The sequence below is a fragment of the Stegodyphus dumicola genome, chromosome 4 (genome assembly GCF_044657685.1).
Source record: "Stegodyphus dumicola isolate Sdum_Otavi_A_Nest chromosome 4, ASM4465768v1".
NCBI classification, from domain to species: Eukaryota; Metazoa; Arthropoda; class Arachnida; order Araneae; family Eresidae; genus Stegodyphus; species Stegodyphus dumicola.
In genome coordinates this window covers 15,457,206-15,483,419 of record NC_140771.1, presented here as the reverse complement: position 1 = coordinate 15,483,419, position 26,214 = coordinate 15,457,206, and the positions used below count along the sequence as shown (strand labels likewise).

General features: G+C 32.6%; 1 protein-coding gene across 1 annotated transcript in view; it reads left to right on the top strand.

Annotated features, from left to right (window-relative positions):
• Nucleotides 1–8,356: 8,356 nt before the first annotated feature.
• LOC118181579 (proprotein convertase subtilisin/kexin type 6-like) overlaps nt 8,357–26,214 on the top strand; it is a 107,746-nt gene continuing 89,888 nt past the window's right edge. The window contains exons 1-2 of the mRNA XM_035350732.2: nt 8,357–8,482; nt 10,466–10,818. Coding sequence (XP_035206623.1) covers nt 10,501–10,818 — 318 coding nt within the window. The 5' untranslated portion in view covers nt 8,357–8,482; nt 10,466–10,500. The remainder of the gene's footprint in view (nt 8,483–10,465; nt 10,819–26,214) is intronic.

Below are 26,214 nucleotides of genomic sequence, written 5' to 3'. Positions count from 1 at the left end.
ATTCAGCTTTCATGGCAATCTACAGCTTAATTGGACGCAAATCAAAATTAAATATCCGGGCCAAAAGAACTCTGTACCTCACCCTAATTAGGCCCATTATCCTCTATTCGGTTCCATCTTGAGCACAGATTAATGGGCACTGAACGGTAAAAATTAATGTTTTACAAATCAAGATTCTAAGAGCCATAGTAAATGCACCATGGTTTGTTAGAAATTCACTCATCAGCAAAGAACTTAAAATTAATTCCACTTATGATCAAATTCTTATTACGGCTCATAATTGATTTGAAAATGTAAAAATTCTCCATATATAGCTATAAAAGAATTAACTAATTACAACCCCTCAATTGAAAATACAGTCAAAAGACAGAACAATTCCTCATGACCCGTGTTGGTAGTAAACTGTAAATATGTATATAATTTAGATGTATATTGCATTAATATTTATCTGGCATAAGCAAGTTATTGGATTTTTGCCTCCGGCAAATCGGATATGGATTTTGTGTATATTATTTATTTGATGTTACATTTCCCTTTATTGATTTACAATTTTATCTTTTATTAAACGCGTTTTGGACTTATCGCCAACACCTATTCCAAGAATTACCGACTGTGATTTATTACTCTTCAAATCTGATCGCCCACAACAAATTGCACAAGAAACTTAAATAAAAAATTCTATGCCATGCTTATATTAAATCTTAACTTGAAATGCAACAATTTAATAAGAACTTTGTATTATAATTGTATCTTCATCACTGCAAGTTCACTTTCATCGAAAATCACCTGATTGAATTCACTCCTAAAATTGAAATGTAAAGTTAGTGTATCTAGGGCATTCTAGTGGTGTTAAATACTTCCTTTTAAAATTTCTCATTGCTTACCGACGTAACTGTATTTTCATCTCGTCTCATGACTTTATCAGCCGAACTCTTCGCCTTCAGGTGATGATGCAAGTGCATCTTACTTTACATCACCGTAGTTGGCCCTAGAGCATAAACCAAAGGTACTGGATAAAACTGTATGCAATTGTATGCCATCAGTAAAGAAATGATCCCTGAAAATTTGAATGTTATCCTTGATGTCTGCTAGATTCGTATTTTTCGTGGATATCTGTCCAAGAATATCTCACCAGAGCAAGGAAAAAAAAAAAAAAAAAAAAAAAAGAACTATACTTTTAAACTGAGAACCCTCAGTTTGCAGTCTAGTATCTCAAAGCAGAGTTTATTATTTAAAATTACAAAAATCAAACGATATTAAAAAAAGTTGTAAAACTTTATAAAAATAACAAATAATTCTGCATCATAAAATAAAACATCTGACGTCTAAAGTATTTTTTTAGTTATTACAAGAAAGTTGAAATATTCATAAAATTATTAGTCCAAAGGGACTTGAGTCCCGAAGGACTATTGCTTTCGTTTTGGCATTTTGCGTCGGACTCATAAATGTCGGTTCACTTTTTAAACTGTTGCCACAAAATGTTAGAGTCCTGCATTATATTTGAAGAAATTAAATAATGAAAAATCTGCATAAATGTATGTATATTTCTCGTATTGTGATAAAACAACGGTACATAGAACAATCGAATTTTGAATGACGTAATCCTACTACGAATATGGGCATCTGGAATCCCAAATTTGAAATTTGGAATTTGTTTTATGATCGATTTCCTATTTTTTAAAACTTTGACGAATTTTTGATTAACAAACTCAAGGATTTCAAAGCGAGCAATGGCAACGTTGTGCAGAAAAAACATTTATATCTCCAGCGCGTGAGTCTCTTTATCGGAAATTCTAAAGATATGCTCGTTTTAAAACTATTTTGCGATATTGCTGTTGCACTGGATCTTATGGTTTAAGTGCGAAGAACATGATATTTAATAAAGAAAGGTAACACACAAAATGTTAAAAAACGCCCCTTTGGACGTAATTTAAAATCTGAAACATTTCAGATTTTTTTTTTAATTTATACATTATAAATTAAATATATTTTAATTTATAGCAATTAGATAACTTATTAAAACCTAAAAATTATGATTCAAATTATTAAGAAGGGTGTTTATTGCTTTTAAATTATTCAGTTTTTTAATCAATAACAGATCGTTTAAATTTGAAGGAAAATTTTTGAAAGTTGTCTCATTCAAAGGAATCCTTACTTAAATAATTTTTCCACTATATTATGTCACATTATAGTTCAATAAACAACAAAATAAATAGTGAAACTTTCACTTTCTTTAGAAAACCAACCCTGAAACGGTCTACCATTTCTTAGAACTGTAGAGACATTAGGTATTTTTGAAAGCCGAAGACATGAAAAATTAGCTACGTCTTCACCGGGAATCGAACCACGGACCTCTGGATACCGGCCCAGCGTGCAGAACCACTACACCACGAAGGCACTCTAGGAAAGTGGGAGAAATACCTTATAGAACAAATAAATGACGATACTGAACAGCATTCTAACATAAAACCAGCTCTGGAAAGGATATCTGGTTAGGTTAAATTACTTGAGTACGACAAAGCACGCGAAAGCTACCGGTCTAAGGGCAGATATGGCCTCAGGGAGTACTGGCTAATATTCACGTTATACATGAAAACTATATAGACCAAAATTGTAGCCTCACCCGTTAGCCTGGGTTCGAACCTGAGACGAACTACCACCATTTAGATCTGTATTTAACCGCCCGGCTAGTGATCAGATGCCAAAATCGTTCGAAAAGGTTAATAAAATTCTTACAGAAGTTTCACTGAATTTTCTTTTCGTATATTTATAGATTGCCATGCAATAAATTGAAATTTTTCCTCAGTTAGTTTACTTTGTATTGTTTAACTTTAGTTCCAGAGAAGATAAACTTACGGCAAATAAAGTTACAAAATCTTTGTAATGCAAGTTAGATATTTTTACAAAAATAATAATGAGATATGCACACAGCATTGTCATATTTCGAAGTTCAGACATCTTTGTGTCCAAAATATTTGAAGATAGCAGAAAACAGTCGCTGCGAATTATTGAATTGTCGAGATCTAAAGATCAATTGGTTTGGTTTATTTGATTACAGCACAGCGAGCTAGGAGTATTCACCTAAGGGAAGGAATGACTTCATGGAAGACTTTCTAAGGGAAACTGACTCGTATTCATATTTCACATGGGGAAAAACACGTAAACCCTTTTACGGTCATCTTGTTGACTTAGAATCGAACTCAGGTCGAACCACCAGTATTCAGCAACTTTACCGCTCGACCGTTAGTGGACCTTCCAAATTTGTGCTTCGATGTGTCCAGGTTCAGGTGGACGACTATGTTATTCAAAATTTGATGACTCTCGGTACCGTTGTTTTACAAAATAGTAGTTGGTGATGGGTAATTCGATGCTGATAAATAATTGGTTGCTGAAACAATTTACAACTTCCCCCCCCTTCGAAATAAAGGAAAAAAATTGTGCATCTTTTTTTTTTTTTTTTTTTTTTTTTTTTTTTTTTTTTTTTTATTGGTAAAGCAAGTAGAATTATTTGAAACAATTTTATTTAAAGGATCCTGAAAATTTTAGCCACCAAGATATTGTGGCGATAAGAAATAGGGCGGCCCATTACGAACTAATAGATGGTCTATTATTCTATACAAAAACTACGAATTCCAACAACGAATTTCGACCTGTTATCCCAGCTAGTCTTAGATTAAATATCCTGCAGGAGCTCCATGACAGCCCTTTAGCTTCTCATGCTGGTATTCGAAAAACTATCCAACGCGTACGCGATGCAGTCTATTTTCCTGAACTGCAAAAGTTAACAAGGGCGTATGTCCAGTCCTGCCCAACATGTCAAGCAGTTAATTATATTAATTTCCGCCCGGCCGGGTTTCTAAATAGTATTAAATCCGAATTTCCAAATGAAATAATTGGCATCGATTTATTGGGCCCTTTCCCAAAAAGTCAGTTAAATAAAAGTCGCTATCTCCTTGTTATGGTTGATCATTTTAGTAAGTGGACCGAAATTGTTCCCTTAAAACGAGCCTCCGCGAAATTAGTTACTGATTCTATTTTAAATAAATATATTTTAAAATACGGGGCGCCCCTAAAAGTTATATCGGATAATGGTCCTCAATTTGTAAGTAATGTATTTGAAGACATGTACCAAAAACTGGGCATACGTCATTTAAAAATGGTCCCGTATCGGCCGCAATCAAATATAGCGGAACGGGTCAATAGAAATATAGTGAAAATTATCCGTAGTTATGTTAAAAATTTTCATAAAAGCTGGGATAACTATGTCAATGAATTTGCTTTCGTCCTTAGGACCGCAAAACATGATACAACGGGCAAAACTCCTGCTGAGTTATTTTTAGGCAGAAAGATTATAACGCCGTTAGATAAATTATTTTATGTGCAACAAAAAGCCCCAAAATTTAAAATGGGTGATATAGAAAAATTAATTAAAGAAGCAAAAAAGAATACTGAAGTAGCACAGAGAAAACAGAAGCTTTATTATGATATGAAACGACGGGGAGTAACTTATAAAGTAGGGGATGAAGTGTTAAAAATTAAGCATTCACTTTCTTCAGCACCAGAAGATAAAACTGCTAAATTTTTTCCACGATTTAAAGGACCATATGTCATAGAAAAAATAACTCACGCTGTAGTGGTGTTAAAAGCCAGGAATGGTGAAACATGCTCCGCAAACATTGATCAAATAAAACCCTACTATGATCGTAATAAAATGCAAATTTTCAAAGATCTTTTGCAGGATCCGGCACGGCAGACACGGCAGGCACAAGCTCCAGAGGTGGAACAACGTCAAGCACAAGGACAAGCCATTAGGAGGCAGGAGCAATTGAAAAGAAAGTTTCCCCGTTGGAAAATTGAAGGTAACAAGAAAAAGAAGCCGTTCCACCGTCCAGAAAAGAGAGCTCACGAACACCCCCAGAATGAAGAAGGGAGAAGTAAGACGAATGCAAAGAAAGCCAGGAGAAATAACGGCAACTATAACCCGGCTTCCAAACGGAAGATCTACTCATCGGACAGGACTCTCCGCAGCAAATGTCGCCGAACTGCGGAAGGGCCACTAGCGGCGGAGGAAAAGATACAAGGAAAATTTGAACGGCCAGCAACGAGGTCCAAGCAGGAATGAGAAAGAAGTGTCCCGGTTCCGCCAAGACCAGCTGCCATGAAACGGCCAAGACCACAGGCAGAGGCGAAAAAGAAGGTATTCAAGGGTGACCGAACTGGAGGAAAAAGAAAGCTTCTAGAGGAAGAAACTGAGGGGCGAGCCCGTACATGAAGGAGGATAAATCAAACGAGAATCTTCTCTACCTTCCAGGACTGGGCTCAGAAAAGAATGTCCGAATATCACAAAGATAAGTAAAATTTTATGTTACTTTGCAAACTTAAGTTAATCTTTCATTCTTACTGCAAGTGGCAGATTTCAAGAAGTTTTACCTCATGTGAGGTCTACCTTTATCGCCAAAAAGGCGAGAAATGAGTTGTTACCGATTTTGGTATTATGTTTTTCAATTACTCGCACGTAAAACTAAAGTTGATGTATAATAGGAATGTGTAAATACTTAAATATTGTAAAAGTTATTGTATAAATTTTATTTAAAACATTCTGGCAAGAAAGAAGTTTTAGTCTGAAAGACTTTTTGAAATGTAGTATTTCAATGTAGAAGAATTGGCACTTGCTTGGAAAAGAATAGAAGTTAACAATGTATGTTTTAAATTGCGTAAAATTAACGGCATGTTAATATGTTCTTATATACAATGTGAACTGTTATTCTAAATGTTAAGAAATACTGTGATATGGTAAAAGTAATAATTTTTTTATTCGTGTGACTGTAAAAAGACCAAATTATGGTGAATATGTGTTAAAGGTTGAATGAATGTAGTTAGGCTCTCTGACGCTACACTTCAGAGTTAGCCACTTTCAGAATAGTACCTCAGGGTTTAGAGTTGAAGATAGGGTGTGTTACGAGGTCTTGTCATGTTGAATTTTAACACGTTAGTGTTTTGATTGTAGGAGGCAGTGTTGAACACATATACATAAACACATTCGTGTTTGGTGTTCTTTTACAACACATGTCAGAGAGCACGGGGAGAGATAATTAAAATAGTCATGAATGAAATAAGAATGTTAAGAGAAATATAAATATGCATGTTACTTGCCATTTCATTGTGTAACATTTCATTAAACTAGTTTTCCTTCCAGATCTCTGGAAGGAACCAGATTTGAATAAAAGCTCCTGTTTAGATGCAGTACAGATGAAAAATTGGTTGTCCATGGAGCTGCTATTGTAAAAACAAAACTTTTTTTTTTTTAATTTCTAGTTTCTAGTGAGAAATGTTTGTAAAAGATTGGCCTCGCGTTAGATTCTAGAGCTAAAAGTTTTCAACAAGGTCGTTTTAGACATCTTTCAAACTAATTAACTCTGGCGGGAAGTATGTAAGGATCTTAAGTTTTACTAACGTTTATTTTATTTTAAATCTTTACTATCACTTCTTATTTTCTACTTCCGGCCAGAATTAAAAGCGTTAACTTATTTATGCAAAATTTGTCTGGCGAACGCCAAGTACTTAAGTTGTGGCTTTTTGCCAAGCGAGAGAGAGGAAGGAGTTAGTCGAAGCAGGCCGCTTGCCTTAGAAGTTTTACTCGGTTGCTGTTTGCCTTCCAGGCCAGAGGTTTAATCCTCGTGATAATTTTAAACGTATTGTAGTGTTAACAGTTCTCTGTACTACATACGGCTTCCTGTTAATATCCGGCCAATCTTACACGTAGGCCCTTGTTGATTATTCCAAATTTAAGTTAGAGTTTAGTTATATTTTTATATTCTTACGTTCAGACCACAAGTAGTTGGTCTCTGTATTCCGAAGTACGGAAATTATTGTAAAGAGTGAAAAATAAAGGGTTTTGTATACCCTTCCTGTGTATCTTGTCTACTTCCCACAGTTATTGAACATAGCTTTAGTAAGCTCCCTGTTCCGAGTCAGGTCCTTGCATGTTCCCAAAAAAAGTAAGGCGGAACATTGAACCCGATAAAAGTACAAGGAGATAGCAGTAAGAGTGCATCTATCTAAAATAACTGCCCATTATACATGAAAATCTTCACAAGAACCAGATGTCCAGAAGTCTCTACCAGATGGGTATCCCGACTTTTATCAGCAATTTTAAAACAGCAACGTGTCATTGCAAATGAAAGAAGCAGTGTGGAAGAACTTAACTTCCTCTCTTACAGTCCAGACTTTTTTTCAAGTGATTATTATCTGTTCTCTGAACTGAAATTTGAACATAGTGTAAAGAGATTTAATGATGATGATAACATGAAAAGAGTTTTGGAACATTCTGAAAACAAACTTTTAGGTAATATTAACGTGGTGTAAAAATGTTAAAATTTTCTCTATTTCTTTTAGAAGTATAATGCGCGGAAATTTTGGATTTCTCTCCTAGGGTGGAGAGAAGAAACGGAAAAGAAAAGAAATGAAAAAATGAATTTAAAAAAAAAAAAAACTGTGATGTTTCAGATTTTAAATTACATCCAAAGAGGCGTTTTTTTAACGTTTTGTGTGTTACTTTTATTTATTAAATATCATGTTCTTTGCACTTATACCATGAAATTCAGTTCAGTAACAATGTCGCAAAATAATTTTAAAATGAGCCTATCTTTAGAATTTCCGATACATAGTTCCGCGTGGTGGAGATGAAAAGGTTTCTTTTTCCTCCGTAGAGTGTTGCCATTTCTCGCTTTTAAATCGTTGGGTTTGTTAATGAAAAATTCGTTAAAGTTTTACAAAATATGAAATCGGTAATAAAAGAAATTCCAAATTTCAAATTTGGGCTTTCAAATGCCCATATTCGCAGTAGGATTACGTCATTCAAAATTGCATGGCTCTAGGTACCGTTGTTTTATCACAATGCGAAAAACAGACATACATTTATGCAGATTCTTCATTATTTAATTTCTTCAAATATAATACTGGGCAACGATTTGAAAAGTGATACGCCGTTTATAGGGTTCCGACGCAAATTCGCAAAGCGAAAATAATAATTCTTCAGGGAAAAAGCCCCTTTGGACTAAAAATTCCATCCCCAAACTTTGAATTCAATAAAAACTCATTTTTTAATGTTTTTTTAAATCAAATACTGTATTTATTTGAAGATGAAAGTAATTTTTTCTTATCCCTAATAAAGCTATATTTGGAAACATAATCTCGACGTGACATTTTTTCGCTTTCATTTCACAAGAACATGTTCGAAAATTTCATTTGAAAGCGAAGAAATCTCAAAGCTTAGCTTTTTCCCTGGTGGTTTGATTTGAGATTACGTGAAAGAAGACCGGATACACCTTTTGCCATTCTTCTGTTTAGGAAGGAAGCGGTGGAATTTGCAGAAAAATATTTCTAGCAGAGGAAGAAAGATAATCTGCTTATTTTTTTTCTGATTTAGGTTCTTTGGTCTCATTAATAGATGCTGATATCTTGTTAATGGCTGCTATCTTAAGTGAGTATGTTGGTTTTATCTTTAATGGTAGTAATAAGAAACTTCATAGAGTGTGTTTAAGAATGTAGTTTGTAAAAGTAATTTCGATAATGACAAATAAATAAATATAACCATTTTTATACTATAAAAACTCTTTAATTTCAGTGCGAAAATGTTTTATACATTAAAACTAATATAATACCTAATTGAATTCTTCTAACAAATTATATGATATTTGCGCTTGAAAAATATGATTACCTTTCTTATTAAGAAAAAGTTTTCACTTTTTCTTCGGAAGGATAAAGGAGGGAAAATAAAGGAAAATTAAGATTTGAATTCCGATTCCCTATTAATTTTAACGGCTTCTGAATGAATATTGATAGTTTGGTAATCAAAGCATTTATTCACGGTTGAAGGCGTTGTAAACGGATGATAGAGAGAGACTAGAAATTAATTAGAAGAGCATAAAAAAATGTCTTCATATATATATATATATATATATATCATGAAGTATCAAATAGAATAAAAATATATATTTAATTAATGAGTTATTAAGAAAATACAGATAATTAACATAAAAAGTATTCTCGGCAAAATTATTTAAGCTAATATTTTGAAATATATATAATGATGTTATTTACTGACAATGGCGCAATCTGAAGCAAAAGAGGAAAGGGGATACACTGTTTTTTGATAGTCAACAATTCAAAAAATAAGACAAAAAAAAAATTAAATTTTCTTGTATAATACCAACGATGAGATAGACAATTAAGTAAAATTGACTTCGAAATTTGAAAGATTTTCTAGTATAATGATAAAAGTTTAAGAATATTTTCTGACAAATATTAATATTAATTATTATTATTATATTTATTAAATTTTTAAAAGTGAAATAAAAAATTAATTTTGGTTAAAAATTAATAACTCATTATCGAAGATTTCTTTGTGTGTTATCTGATAATTAAGTAAAGCAGCTTTTCATATTTTCCCATACCTTACATGGATGACAAATATTTTATTTTCATTGATTACATGTTATGCTCTTTTTCATCTTTGAAATATTTAAACTGTAATAAAATTCTGTTTGAATTCTGATTTATTTAAGGAGTATTTCTAGTAGATTTAGAACTCATATTATTAGAATTACTCCCATTATTTGTTAAGGAGAGAGTGCAGAAATTCAGAAGTGATTATACATACGAGAAGTTATATACGATAAGTTAAATACGAAACGACAATTTTCTCTTGCATATTCTTGTTAACATTCGAACAGTAATACCCTAAAATTTATCAAAATGGGCATTTATTGCCCCATCATATCCAAAAAAAAAAGCAGAAGATATTTTTTTTTTGCATTTTTAATTATTATTACAGATAATAAATTAATCAACTAAACATTTACCTAATTAAACAAATCGCAGATATGTTAATTGCAGTTTTTTATATGAAAAAATTCTTAGCAGTGTCCCAAACTAAACAGTAATTAAATTGCTGAATGTTTTAATTAACTGTCTTGACTGAACGAGTATGTGACGAAACGAGGTATATACGAAAGAATCATCATAAAGCTAAATGTTGGTAAAACGTAAATCAACATGTCACAGGTATACCAACTGCAGTTTAAAATTTTGTTAATATAAATATAAAACTTATAGGGTTTCTCCATTCTAGAAGCTTGTATCAATGCCCTGAAAATCTTACTAGACTGGACGCGAGTTATTCCTTTAGTTGAGAACGAATGATCAGGTCTAAACAAGTGTAAATTAACTTTGTTTTTAAAATTTAACTCTTAAATAAATAGAAAAGCACTCCTTGTGTGATAGATGAATCTTCGCTACTTGGTGGTATTTAAATTAACGTAAGAATAAAAACAAATTCAAATGTGGCTAACGTAGTGTGAGATTACAGTTTGTAAAATAAAATCTTAAAACTGTATGCGTAAAATTTACTTTCTTTTATGAAAAAGGTTTTAATTTTTAGAAAATCATAAATCTCTTTTTACAGGAGCAAAATCATGACCAGTTTTTGCAAAACAAGGGATGAAAATAAAAGTGTTTCCTTCTCTGTCAATGGATCCAGTTTTGTGGGATGTCTGCTTGCTTTTATTTATATTGGTTTTTATTTACGATTCTCCTCAAGTGTTAAAATCGGAGGCGGCGATTCTGAACACTAGAAGTATCAATAAATCTGATACTGTTAAACATTTACTAGAATTAGAGAAACAGAAATATCAAATGTGGGAAGCTGCTAATTATGGAAAAGATCACTTCTATACCGACTTGGTTGTACTTCAAACAACGGACAGCAACAGCACTTTTCAGATTGCAAAGGAAAATGGACTTTCCTTCATCAGGAAGGTGAGTACGTGGATTTCGCGTTCCATTTTAGATAAGCTAGTTATTGTCTGTTGTGATCGAAATACTTTGAAAAATCTAAGAAAACTGACTTGTTTATTGATAAAAAAAGTGTGAAAATAATATAAGTACTCTTTGCAGATAATTTTATAAAGTACCTACAAAGATTACCGACAATAACCCTACGATTAATCTGTAACAGATAGATAAGATCTCATACTTTTTAATAACATTTAGGTTACTTTTTCTGGCATTTGAAATTTAATCACAATATCAAACACATGAATGAAATCGTAATAAAAGCAAATGCGATTTATTAACATCTCTGAAATTAAATAATCAGAATCAAATTCAGTGCAATTAAATCAGAATAAAAACAGTTGGCTTACTTTGTTCTTGATGATATGAGTTGTTCTCAAATAGGTGGTTTAATAAAACTGAATACTGATCCATATGAAGTCACAGACAGAAAGCTTCATTAATGACACATTTCCTCAACATAAATTTCGTTAAGAAGCAAAACTCGGATTTATACGCCTCCCACCCAAAGAAAAATTAAGATTTAGCTTTGCCATTAGCAAAATTATAATACAGTGAATAGAGCGAAGTAATTTTCTTTGAAAATGTAAGGTATTAAGAACGAATTCTGACTTCTAAAAACTGTAGTAAATACCCTATTATACCTAAAATTTAATGTAAAGTAATATAATTTTATATAATTAACTCCTTTGCCAATGCTCAGTCTTAAATTTAATTCCAGAATTGAATTTGGCATATTCCAAAACCTAAGAAATCTGATGTATACACCAAATGACTTCCTTTACGGAATATTAAATTACACGCATTTTTTCTTGCATTTCATTTAAACTTATTGGATTGAATTAAACCTACTTCGCCGACAGCGCATAAACCACAATAGAATAAATGCATTCTTTAAAATTCACTCTTTTTGTTTACCATAGCGACACTCTGGCGCTAGGTTCACTTAACAGTATTATATTTCGTTCATATTATAACTCAGAATGCACAAAATTTATATCATTTACAGAATTATCTAATCGTTGCCACATGTTCTATTCAAATATTATAATAAATCTAGAATGATGTATAAAAGAAATTAAGCAAACAAAATAAAAAAGAAACAGTTTTTCACAGACGATTGAGTACTTCTCATTCAATTAATTCAGTTCTCACTTCGCGACAAGGCAAAAATACATAAAACCTCAAAATATCTGTATTAAAAATTACGAAGTAAATCACTTATTTCCTCGAAAATATTCCAGAAAGGATTAAGCATGATTTAATTGGCAATAATAAATGAAGACGTTATCTTTGTTGTTGCGAAGCTAAGTTTCTCTAGATTGGCAACAAATCCACTAGTCTCCTGTTTCAAATGTAAACATCAATGACTGCCATTAAAAAAAGGCTTAGCGGCACTTAAACAACTTTAAAATTGCTGATAATTCTAAAAATATTGCACACAGATTTACTAAAGGCATAAAATCCTTAACCGGAAGATAAGAACAACATAACTCAATCATTTTTAAAGCAAAAAATGTACAATTTACAAACATATAAGAGTAAAGGAACTGAGATCACTGAGCCGGATAACAGAGTGGATATATATATAAATATATTTATATACGTTTCGTGCGGCCGATTTCAACCAAAATACTTATTTATAGCAGTCCTATATACAAAATTTCAACGTTCTGAGGCTACTCGTTTTTGAGTTATGCGAGATACGTACGTACGTACATACGTTCGTACAGACGCCACGAAAAATTCTTTTCAGAATTCATTTTAAAGCAGTTGTATAATTTTTTTGGAGGAAACGAGTCTTTTATTCTGTCCTTACGTACAGATATCACGCAAAAACATCGTTGAATTGCATTCGATAGTTGTCAAAATGGATATTTTCGTTGAAATATGCTGCCTGAGACTTTTCGCGATTACAATACTTCCTTTTTACTTTGTACAAGGAAGTAAAAATGACACTGCCATATCGAAATTTTAGGTTTCGGAATATGATTTTCTTCGCCGTATAGCAAAAAGGCGATACAGCAAAAAAAAAAAAAAAAAAAAAAAAATCCTTTGCTCGCAAAATGAAATTACGCATTCTCGGAATCGTAATGAATACTGCGCCACTTAAATGTTAAATCGTGTCACTTAAATGTTAAATCGTGAGTGTAGGAGTGAGGTTGTTCAAACGTTAAATTACTTTTTCAACTGAAAAGTTAAATGTTTTCTGTAATTTCCTCAGCTTTTTGGTTTTAAACCTTTAATGTATAATTCTACTATTGAATTTTTAAAACTTTTTTTAAGATGGTTTAAAAAATTTTGTTGTCTTTTAAAATATGTGCTAGATAATATTAAATAATACTTTCATATATTAAATAATGAAAAACATTCATTTCTTTCCAAACTGAAAACTTCTTAAACTCACTAATTATTTTAAACTTCAGAAAATTATTGATATGAAGCAAGTGAACTGAGAAATTAATTATGAAAATTTAAAAAAAAATGGTTTTCTTATTAAAGTCCTACAGAATAAATTGTTTGGTCTTAGGGACAGATCCTTCAAGACGAAATATATTTATTAACGAAGTAATAATTAACTCTAATGCCTTAATTTTCTCGGATTTCAGTAAAGTTCTTAAAGTAGAGTAGAATAATGGTAAAAAATCCTTGATTTATATCGTCACAATTCAAGTCGTTCTCAAGAACTTCTTCAAGCAAACGTCGCAAAACGCTGAGATTATTTTCTTTGTTAATAATTTGGCCATTTGCTAGAAATTCCTGATGCCAACACCACAACAAAGAAATTATAACTTGGTTTTTGACCGACGCTGATATTTGGAGTTATTGAACAAAATTTCTGATGAAATAACAAGGGATACTTAAATTTCGCATAAAAAAAGTCGAAATTTATCTAAAATAAAGGGACAAAAATTAAACACGGACCTCTGGAATACGCGCTCACCGTGCAGACCACTACACTACGGAGGCATGCTAAGAAGGCGGGAAAAATACCTTATAACTTAAGAAGTCATTTATAAAAATAATTGTTATCCAAAAACAAACTTGACTCTTAGGATATCTTTAAAAAGAACTTATCTTTTAGAGTGTCTTCAAAATATAAAGTCTGTATTTAGGAAAGCTTTCCAATAATAAATTTGGCTTCAAAGCTGATGTATGAATGCTCGCAGCTATTGGTAGAGAAACTATAAGGTATTTCTCCAGCCTTCTTAGCAGGCCTTCGTAGTGTAGTGGTCAACACGCTGGGCGCGTATTCCAGAGGTCCATGGTTCGATTCCCGGTGAAAGCGTTGCTCATTTTTCACTTCTCCTGTTTCCAAAATACCTAATGTCTCTACAGTGGCGCCCGAACTAAAAGGGTGGTGGATGATGATTCTCCACACCCAGGATTTATGGCGACTGGGTTCCCTAAAACCCCAGTAGCCCTTTAAAAGGGGGGTATATAAGGTATTTCTCCCTCCTTCTTAGCAGGCCTTCGTAGTTTAGTAATCAGCACGCTCGATATTCGGGAGGTCCGTGGTTCGAGTCCCAGCGAAGGCGCTGCTCATTTTTCCTCTCTCATACTTTCGAAAAATGTGTCTGACAAACAAATATGCTCGTACGATTCCTTTGTTACGTTGGATAGCATGTGTCAATTTATTGAACTTTTTCTCTGCTTCTGTCGTTAACATCATTTTATACTTTCTGGTTTACCAGAATATTTACATTCAGTGTAATCCCCCAAATAACCACCATTTTGGGACTCTATTTGGCTAAATTATCTGACCCCAGAATATTTAACGAATGATTATTTTGATATTTTTGAACTCTGAACTAGTTTCATAATTTTTGGACAGAACTCAGAAACGGAAACCATTTAAAGCCGTATTTTACGGGACAGAATTTCATTTTCAGGATATTTCTGTAGGAAAAATAAGGTACTCCATTTATCATTTTCATGTTACTGAGAAAAGCAACAATATGCTGCATGTGTTCACTCAAATTCATGACAGCTTCAAATCAAGAAATTTATCTGGTTATAACAGGGTAAACTTTTACTGCCAATTTAGCTGCCTTTTTTTTTAAGTACCTGTAATACACAATTAAAATTTTTTTCGAGTGCAAAAAAGCTGTTTTTGTTTTTACTACGATGGCATTTAATTCTTTGAATTCTTTTATAAATATATCACCAACAAAGTTATATGTCTAGCAGTGGCAGGGTAAAATGCGGTCTTCAGCAAGTATTTCCAACAAGCTGAACGCTTTATTTGGGATATTCTTTCATAGTCATATTCCTATTCCATATTCATCTTGCTTCAACATGTCAACTATTGCTTGAAAGAAAATATAAGAATTACAACGTCTAAAATATTGCCATTATCCGCCAAAAGCATGGCAACTTAGTTTCTGAATAAATTATTTTCAATAAAACTGCGAGAACAAAGCTTCTTTGTTTGTCAGATGTTTCATCGGATACTTCGACGATTCATTTATCTCTTATTTGTTCTTTTATTGTTTATTTACCAAATATGCTCAAAGTACTTTGAGATACTATGAGACATAAGGGTTTACCTACATCTTAAAGTATGTTCACTCAACTATATGACAGCTTCAAATCAAGAATTTTATCTCGTTATTACAGGTGCAGGGTATGCTTCAACATGTCAACTACTGCTTGAAAGAAAATAGAATAATTACAACGTCTAAAAAATTGCTATTATCCTCCAAAAGCATGCTAGCTCAGTTTCTGAATCAATTATTTTCAATAAAACTGCGAAAACAAACCTTCTTTGTTTGTCAGATGTTTATTCGGCTACTTCGACGATTCATTTATCTCTTAGTTGTTCTTTTATTGTTTATTTACCGAAATATACTCAAAGTACTGTGAGATACTATGAGACATAAGAGTTTACTTACGTCTCAAAGTATCTATAGAAGGAAGATTACCTGCACCAGGAATATATTTTACGAAATAATAACACTCATCTGGGTGATCTAATTTGTGTGATGGAATGTTGGATTTAAGCACATATTCATCGTATCCTGGAGAGATTTTTCTTTCATTTTAACATAATTTTTTTGTGCTTGAAAATGATCGAGAATTGTAGTCTGCTGTTTAATCTCGTATGAGCTTGGTTGGGTACCTTTTCTTTCTTTAAATATTTAGCACTAGTCGTTAAAGTTCTTTTTACCAGCCCTCTAAACGAACATTACTGTATTTACACATGCATTGCCTCATTTGAGGATAAACTGTATAGTGCAAACTTCTTTATTCTGTGAATTATTTTTTGAGGATACCCATACTGATAAAATTTTAAGTGATAGTGACTTAGAACAATACACGGCGAGTTAATGAATGGTGAGCATCTCGTAAATTAGATGAATTTTCTTCAAATACTAACTTTTCACCAGTTATCTTTCAAAACATTTAATACCACTACTTTGCATTTAATCGCTAATGCTGGTAAATTTCGCATTTATTCGCTAAAACTGATAAATTTCGAAAATATTCGCACATGTTTAGTAAATACGTACTCCTAGTTATAAGTCGCAGATTAACGGAATTAAAATGTCTTATAAAGAATTAAATTCAACTAAAATATTTGTTTTTTCCCTGTTATACTATATAGAAATAAAATACAATAACCAGTAAAATAAATCATCGTTTGTAGTGTAACGTATTTGCTTTGCTACGCTACCAACATAATTCCACTAATTCCACTAATTCTAACTAAGAAATGTAAATTACCGCAGACGATTATCCGCAAAGAATATCCGCAGACAATGCGCGCGCTTTAAAAATGTTTTTCTAGTTTTTCTGTAAGTTTTGACTAAAAAAGTTGGTTGTTCGTTCAAAAATGGCGTGAGTTCTTTAAAACTTCATTATAGACGTATACAAGACTAAATATCTGATGGTAGTCCTTGGGATCGAAAGGTGAAACCAGTGTTTATTTAAAAACAAAAGAAAATACAGTACTTGTGAATACTGTGCCATTTTGTATGAAAAAGTGTCATCTTATTATTGAATTCAGCTAAAAGAACGGTATTCTAAGTTTAAGCTTTTGGATTAAATTGTCAAAATATTTAATGTTCTTTTTAAATTTGAGCTCTTGTATTAGAGTGGCAAATTTATTACGTTAATATTAGAATATTTCTATTATGAAATTTGATTATGAAATTTGATATCTTGTATTAGAGTTGGAAATCAAGAATTTTGCTGTGTGAATCAAGTTAGAGGCTTGAATTTTTTTATTTACTCTAGTATAATTTATTAAGAGTAAACTTCGCAGATTTTTTTCTTTGCACATACGTACGTTTTATTGCATTAAATGTTTTAGGAAAAAAATACTTTGTGTCACACTTGAATTTCTAATAAAAAAAAGGTTAGATTGAGCAAGTTTATTTGAATTTTTGAATATTGACTAAAAGCCTTTTGAAATTAATTTTGAAAACGCTGTAGAAGCGTTTTTCTATTTCCAAACACGTCATTTTTTGCCAAGGGGTAGAAAACAAGATTTAATAGAAGTAGCCGAAGAATTAGGTGAGGCAATGCCGCTAACTAGTAACGTTCCAGAAATTAAAAAAATAATCACTGAAAGTCAGTTTTATGATAAGAATTAAGTTAAATTAAGTCTAGACCGAATAATTGCTGAACGCCTGGCTCGAAAAGCGAGAGAAGAACGCCTGGTTCAGGAAGCGAGAGAAGAACGTCTGGCTCGAGAAGCAAGGGCATATGAATTGGAAATAAAGCGGCTTGAAATTGAAAATCGAGTCCTGAAAAACCTTGGAGAAATTATGCTCATGAACTTTATAGTTATTTTTTGGAGTGGATTGCGGATTTAGAAACTAAGACATTTGAAAATCTGAAAGATTTAATAGTTATCGAGCAAATTAAATATAGGGTTCCCATGGAAGTATAGGATCATTTTCTCGACCAATGGATGAAATTAAAATCTCCATATGAACTAGCAGAAAAATTAGATGAGTATGACAGTATTAAACAGAGCTTTAAGAGGGAAAATCCTAGAAAACAAGGTTTGAAACTTCAAAAAGGTCATCAAAACGTGAACAAAATGCAAAGTAGTTATCAAAATAGACATAATCCTAAAGAAATCGCGAAAGATTTTAATCCTAAACCTATAATTAGGACAGAATGTACTTTTAAAATTCATGAAAGGGAATTTGAGAAACGGAGACAACCTCGTTCTTATGAATGCGGATCCTACTCACATCAGCGGATCACCTCAGCGTGATAAACTCAAGAAAAATTTAGAAATTGTAGCATCCAATGAAACTGTACCCTCAAATGAATTTTCCAAAAATAGTTTTAAGGATATTATGGCTCCATATACCAGCCTAGGTAAAGTAAATGGCTATAAAATGCCCATTCTTAGAGATACCAGTGCAACTTTGGTTTTGATTTGCCAAAAGTCTGTACAAACTTTCATGTATACGGGTGAGACCGTGTGGATACGAACACCTCTGGAAGCACATCCAGTGTGCTTACCTTTGGCTGAAGTAGAGCTTGAATGTGATCTTGGTCATATAATAACAAAGGCTGCAGTCTTAAGAAATTCATTAGATCAAGGAAGGTATCTTCTAGGTAACAAAACCGCTGCATTATTTGAAGAAGCAAAACTAGATGAAGAAGTTCAAATTCATATGATAAACGCCATACAAATTCGTGCTCAACAGCGACGACTAAACGAAACGGAAAATCTGTTCTCAACAAATGAGTTAAATTCTGAAACTGAACTTAAGGACTAAGACGCATTGACGGAAAATGAAAGTTTGCCTACTTCGAAATATGAACGTTCAGAATTAGATCTGATAAAGGCCTCTCCAGAAATATTTATACAAGAACAGAAAGAGAACGTCGAATTGAAGCCGATTTATGAAGAAGCTAAAATAAAATCTTCTAAGAGTATGAGGTCTATGTTGAAAGGCCAAATGCTCCTTTTCAAAAAAGAAGATCGTGATGGAATAGAAAGACTAATGATTGTTGTTCCTGAAAAATATCGGAAACAGTTGATGACTACTTGTCATAAAGAAACAGCAGCCCATCTTGGTGCAACAAAGACCAAAGCTGCATTATTCAAAAATTTTTATTGGCCAAATTGTTACATAGATGTCGAGAATTTTGTTAAAACTTGTGACAAATGTCAAAGAATTGGAAAGCCGCAAGATAAAAAGAAAGCACCTTTGAAAATTGTCCCTGTTATCACAGAAATATTTTCAAAAACGCTTGTTGAGAGTTCTTTAAAATTTCATTACAGTAGACTCGGAAGACATTCTTTCTATACTATTCTAAGTTTGAAGCTGGAGCAATACAGGATTCAAAGAGTGTTTGTTTAAATGTAGCATAAATTGCATTTTTCAGTGCAGGAGTATTTCACATTTTTATGAGAAAATAAGCTTTTCATCTGATTTCTTTTTTAAAACATTTCCATGCATTCAGCACTATAATCAGCTATGGATTTCGAATAGGATCTTTTATCGCACTACGACTGCTCAATATTGTCTTTCTTTTTGTATTTTTTTAAGGTTTCTGGCAACAAATAATTTTTAGGCAGAATACAGCTTCAGTATTTGAATTGGTTTCAAATGCTTCGTTCTCATTGTAAGAACGATATGTTTTTCTAATGTTCATGTTAAGATGGTAAAATAGGAAATTATTTCAAAGATCTAAAAACTTTCTCAAGTTCGTATCTGGTCGGTGTCTCTAGAATATTATCTAACATCATTCATCATTTTATTCGCCATCTAAAGAAGCTATTATGAAGCTCATCATCGACGTAAAATGCGACTGACTTTCCTAGAACTAAGATTTAATCAATGCTGTAGCAGGAAGTTTTACATAATGTATGCTATGAAAGATTTCTTAAAGATAAGTTTGTATGAAACGAACTGAAATTATTGCATGAAAGCGTAAGAAAATAATGTATCATTTGCTATGACACTTGCAATATAAATTATACGTCCTAAAGCGATTAAAACCATTAATCGTGTTTTGATGCAGTATTTTTTCAAACAAGCATCAGAAACTAATAATATTTCCAAATTATAATTAATTTTTAATTTAAAAAATCAATTGAACGTTAATTGAAAAATAATGAACCTTCTCGAGACGACCACTGGACCATACTCATAACTAACCAATATTCCCAAGAAAATTAATAAACATGATTTCTCTAAAGTAACCGCTTTAAGTTAGAAGATCTAAATTGCCTAGAACAGTGAGTATTCTGATTGTTGACAGCAGAAATGCTAACAGCAAAAATATTAAATACCATAAATTTTGTCATTTGGATTTTAATCAAATTGTTACTGGACATGGGCGCTTCCCGGTGTATCTTAAAAGATTTGGCATACAAGAGAATGAATATTGTCATAATTGTGGAGTTGTCGGATCGGCAAGGCACTATGTGGAAGAATGTACACTTACTTATGACATACGAAAAAAATATAATTTTATTAAGATTTTTACAGGTCCTGAAAAAGAATTTAAATTTGCAAGGGAACTTATGTGTTTTCTAAATAATAATTGCTCTGATGTTGGTATTTTTATTTGATAAAAGTTTGTTTTTAAATTTTTGTTACAATAATTTAAATTGAGATATTGGTGTTTATATGGAATTTTAACATAATTTTATTCAATGCGTTATGTGGTGTATTTTATGCGTTTTTATAATTATGTATTTTATATGTATTTCATGTAATATGTAATTTCATGTATAATTATGTATTTTTATATGCTTTTTTTTTTTTTTTTTTTTACTTGGCGCAGCCCTTGTTTGTCATAAAATCTTGTCGATTAGGGGGATGGGGCTGCGCCCTATTTGTACCATAAACCATAGCAAAATATAAAAAAGTGTGAAAGGCTTCAGACGTTTCACTGACTAGAGGTTTGTATGTAGAGGGTTAAGGTTTTGTATGTTCTCGCTAAGCTTGTGTTTTTCCAATCTGCTCTTGGACTCACTCCTGCTAACACAACTATTTTATCTTTTTAACTTTATTTATTAAGCACCACTTTCTTTCCACTTATAAAATTCCACAACAAAATCACAAAATATTTTAAAACAGCATATCATTAGAATTCCCGACAGAGTGTTAAATATTGCCACACATTTTATTTTAGTTCGCTATATTAGTTGTTTAAAAAATACATTTCGATTAAATTTGGTAGCAGCATTCTTTTATTTGTGTTGTCTATTAAATATTTGCTATATTATTTCAATAAAAATAATGGATGGTGATAACATTTGGTGTTGCCATAATTTTATTGGAAAAGTGATATGGACAGAAAAATGAAGATGGAAACTGATCGCACCTCTTACGTAAAAAAATTAATAAGAAAACAGATTCAACTCATCTGTTCAAAAATTTCGCAAAGAAATCATGCAATGTACCTAAAACTTGCAATACTTGAATTTGTTGTTAGAAGGCATAAAATACTTTGCATAAAAGAAATATATGAAATGCCATCATTAAGGACAACACAGCTTGTGTTGCTGTGCAAACGGAGTGAAGGTATCTTTTGGCCATTTGGCATGATGTCGTATTTTGAGAAAATGTTGCTTGAGCAAAGAAGCTTGAGTTTCTTTGAACAGAAGCAGAACCCTGTCATGACGCAATTAACTTAACTTAACCTTTTGAGCAATCACTATTTCAAATGCAATTTCTGATTTACTCATATAAGAAAGATAGTATTACATTTTCATGATTTTTTGCCTTTTTTGCATTCCACGAATGTTCATGAACATTAGAACCTACGCTTCCGTTGCATTGATTTACTAAATATCTTGCTTTGCGTGAGAATTAGCACGCAAAGCAATTCTAAAAATTCGTTTTATTAAAACTATGTTGGTAGAGAGGTTCAAAGAATGAGAAATCTGGTTAATAATGTGGCATGACAGTGATGTGTTCGTGATCAAAGAAACTCAAACTTATTCGCTAAAAATGCAGCATCGTGCTAATTGGTGAAAAGATACTTTGATTCCTGACTTGGATAAAATCACTTCATATGTTTCTTACTTGCAGAATATGCTGTAGGGATTATTTTAATTTTCTAATAGTTATTTTTAATTTTGAAACCCTCTCCTTTAAATTCTTGTTTCCCACCTACAACTCCTTAACCAGAATGAGTTTTTAGTATCGCCTTTTATGTAAATGAGGTAGAACCGGAATTTAATGGTAAGTTCAGTCAATTCCGTAGAACGTCTCTGGTTTCTGTACAGACTAAACTCAAAATTTTATGATAAGGCCACCAGAAATACGTCAGCCTGCCTTCCGGACATATTTGCCTACAAAATACTCGACGAGGACAAGAATATCAGGTCCTACGCAGCATTTCTTCACGAAAGTCAGAAAATGCACAGCCAGGACATCAGCAGCAGATAGCGTTCTGCCCAGATACTCCTAGTACGTGGTACTGCAAAGCATATTCAGGACTTTACTACTTTTGACGATTGCGTAGTAGAATTCAAATGACTATTTTCTCGCTCCTGATTGGACTTCAGCTCATCACACTCTCACCACCAGTAAGTCTGCAGAGACAGCGTGCCTCATTTTATTAATCTTTTAAGTGTTCACTTGAGAACACTTTTATATGGTTATGGTGAAGCTATTACGAAGAGCCGTTATGTGTGAGGCTGTTAGTGGAATTCCGTGATAAGCTCTGGTAAGAACAGGATAAATTCCTGCTGAAGACCAGAATACTCAACTAAAACATCAAAGCATCTTCTGTAGAAGTTCTCAGCTTGTTCTGCCTTCGGGCCATGTCGTTTTATTCAGCCTATCTTACGTGCCTGTTAATACGTGCCAGTGAGCTTTAATTACGGGTCAACTCGGTTAATTATTTCTGTACAGTTGCGGCTAAGTATTAGTTTCTCATTTTCCATGTATCTTAAGTTAAAGCCCAAATGAAGCTTCATCTAAGCCAGAGAGGGGCCAACTATCAAATATTCCTTTGAGTGAATAAAAGGGTACTTTAACCCTTCCTTGGACATTGTTTCTGTAGCTGTAAGAAGATCAGTGAATAGTCGCTGTACTCTTCTCCGAGGTTCTGGTTGCCAAGGATACATTATTTAACTAGAACTTTACAATGCTAACACCTTCTAACAGTCAAACTCATCTGCAAGTTTCAGACGTGCAATGTGACTTTTCCTTAAGTTTTTGAATGCAATAATATTTCTCTTACCAGCGTGAATATGATTTAGTATATCACAGTCTTTTTCAGAAACCTAAACACTTTGTTATACTGAGATTACCTATTATGGCAAGCATTGCACTTTTCCAAAGTTTTTGATGTCATATTTTTTGATGTCATATTTATATTGTAGTCAAGTTCTTTTAAAAGAATAATTAATTGATATGCGAATTTTTTTGGAAGAATGGAAATCAAATGCTAGCCAATTTTCAAGTTGCTTACCTTTTATTTTCTAAAACAACATTTTTAATTCATCAAAAAATAACTTCTCATACATTTAAAAATAATTTTGAAAATTATTAGGAGTTAAAACCAGCAAAATTGAAAAGCAAAGGTCTTTTAGGTTTATTCATTCTAATTCATTGACTGATTCATTACTATTCATTCATTGTCATTATTATTAAATATATTTTACGAAGATTAGTTTAATTTTTAAGTAGTTTTCTCCCCACTTTTTTCTTTTTTTCTTTCTGCCAAATGCATAGTATTCTTTTTAGTTATTCGCTAAAAGAAATTTTATATAATATGAGCTTCTCAGTTTGTTAGGGGTATATGTTTTTTAGGGGTAAGATTCATAATTTTTTTCGCCTGCTTACTACTCTCTTTAACAAGAATTATATTGGCAGCGAAGCTAAGTCCAATCCATATTTTGCAGAAATTCCACGTACTGAGAAGCACTTATGCTGTTACGTTATTCGTGACTAGGCGAGCGGAGGGCGGTTATTCAGTCAATACTGACCTTCACTTGATTCATTTCATAATGAAATATTATATAAGAAAGGCGGCATTGGCAAAGTGAGGGAAAGTCTTATTTATTAGCCCAAAGTGACATTAGCTCAGAGGGACTTATGACCCTTTGGGAGAACATTTTGCGTTGAATCACTAAAAGCGTTATATCACTTTTCAAATTGTTGCTACCAGATATTACCATCCTTTATTATATTTAAAGAAATTAAGTGGTGAATAATATGCATGAATGTATGTATATTTCTCGCATTGTGAAAAAACAACGGTACCTACAGCCATCAAATTTTGAAAAAACGTATTCTTCCACCCAAATGTGAGCACCTGGGACTCCGAATTTGGAATTTAGAATTTGTTTTATAGTCTATTTCATATTTTGTAAGGCTTTAACGAATATTTTTGATTAACAAACTCAACGATTTCAAAGCTAGCAATGGCAACACTGTACAGGAAAAAAACATTTTTATCTCCAGTGCGCGAGACCGTTCATCGGAAATTCTAAAGTTATGCTGTTTTTAAAATTTTTACTCCAAAGGAACATTAGCCAAAATGCTTTCGAAACGTGTATGTGTGAAATGAAAACAACGCCTCTTTGGGCGTAATATAAAATCTGAAAGAATTCAAATTGTTTTAATTTTATTTGTTTGTTTATTTTTTGAAAATTGCTTCTTGAGAAACCAGAGGAAAAGCTTATTCTAGTTTTTGAAATATTTTGTATATTACGCCATTTACTCTTACTTTTGGAAACGCAGAGATTTAGACGCTGGATTAGATCTTCTGCCGTTAAACTTACTTTGAGTATTAAGAATTATTTTTATTACATATTTAAATGAAAGCATAAAGAAAATATGATTAAAATGACACAACTTCCGATGGAAAAAGTAGTTTACAGAAAGCGATTTGAAGGAAAAACAAAACAATTAATTTTAAAAGTAAACGATTTAGAGCCCTCGTACAAACGAGAATTAAAGCTATTAAATGTTATGCATTGCACTTAAATATATTTAAGATTAAACTGTGTTAAGTGGAAGACAAATTCCATTGAAATCATTGAAGTATACTTTATCACTTTCACGTGTGAGTGAAGTTTTCATCACATTCCTAACAAAAAAATATTTTTGAAAGATATATCAGTTCATTGCACGCATTTAACCTTCTACATTACAAATAGAAAAAGAGGACTGAGTGTTTTAATAAAGTATTTTACTTCATGCATATATTTATCTCTTATATCAGAGACTGACAAGAATCCATAAGTACCAAGATAAACTTACTATCAAAAGAATGCTCGAGTTTTTAATCATAGAATGATAGAACAGCGCGTAACAAACTTGTTGGTGATTATATAAGTTTATTAATGCACTGCGTTTAAACCATTCAGCAGAAATCATAATTTAAAATCTGACTTTTTCCCATGCTGCAGAAACTTTTGCATAATCAAGATTATATTAAATAACGCAACGAAACTTTATGTTTTAATGAATGTGTAATCATAGTTACTTCCTCAGTGCACACACATATATACGAGCTTTACATTTTATTGACATACAGGGTGTTTATAAAAGAATGGTATGGTGTTAAAAAAATAATAATAATCTTACCTGTGGCAAAACCTGCTGCATCGTAAGCATTCGCAACTGTCCAAGTTTCTCATTCGCTGCTGCTTGCTTGTCATGCTGCAAGTGCTGTTTACTTGTCATACATACTACGCAGCCGCAGTATCAGTTTCCAAGATGGCGTTGCAAGAGGAAAAAACTTTTTGTTTGCTTCTTTTTAAGGTATCCAGGTGTGTGGTCACAGTGCAGAGTGAGTTTGTGTACCGTTTAGGAAAGTTCCCTACACAAGAGTAACATAAGCAAGTGGTACCGACAGTTCGTGAAAATGTCCTTGTATAGAAAGGCAAGAGTTGTGGTCGGTCTTGTATCTTTGATGCAGACGTTGAAAGAGTACGCGAGGCGTTTTAGCGAAGTCCTTGCAAGTCGTTTAGTAAAGCAAGCAGAAAATTGGACATGCCGAAGTATACGATGAGAAAGATTCTGCGTAAGCGGCTATATTTTAAACCGTAATGTGGGATTAGTGCAAGCCCTTACACCAGTAGACAAAGTGAAAAGGTGTGACTTTTGTGAAGTTAAAAATGGAAGAAGATGGTTTTGTAGAAAGACTCATCTTCTGCGATGAAGCCACTTTCCGTGTAAGTGGCAATTGGGAACAAACACCATGTCCGTATTTGGGAAAGCGACAAACCACATACAAAGATAGAGCATCAGTGTGACTCTCCAAAAATGAACGTTTTCTGTGCGGTGTCCCGAGAGAAAGTACACGTCCTATTTTTGTTCGAACAAGAAACTGTGACCGGTGACTTGTTTCTAGAAATATTAGAAACCTGCTTATTACCCAGCTGAACACTAATTATGATGATTACATTTTGCA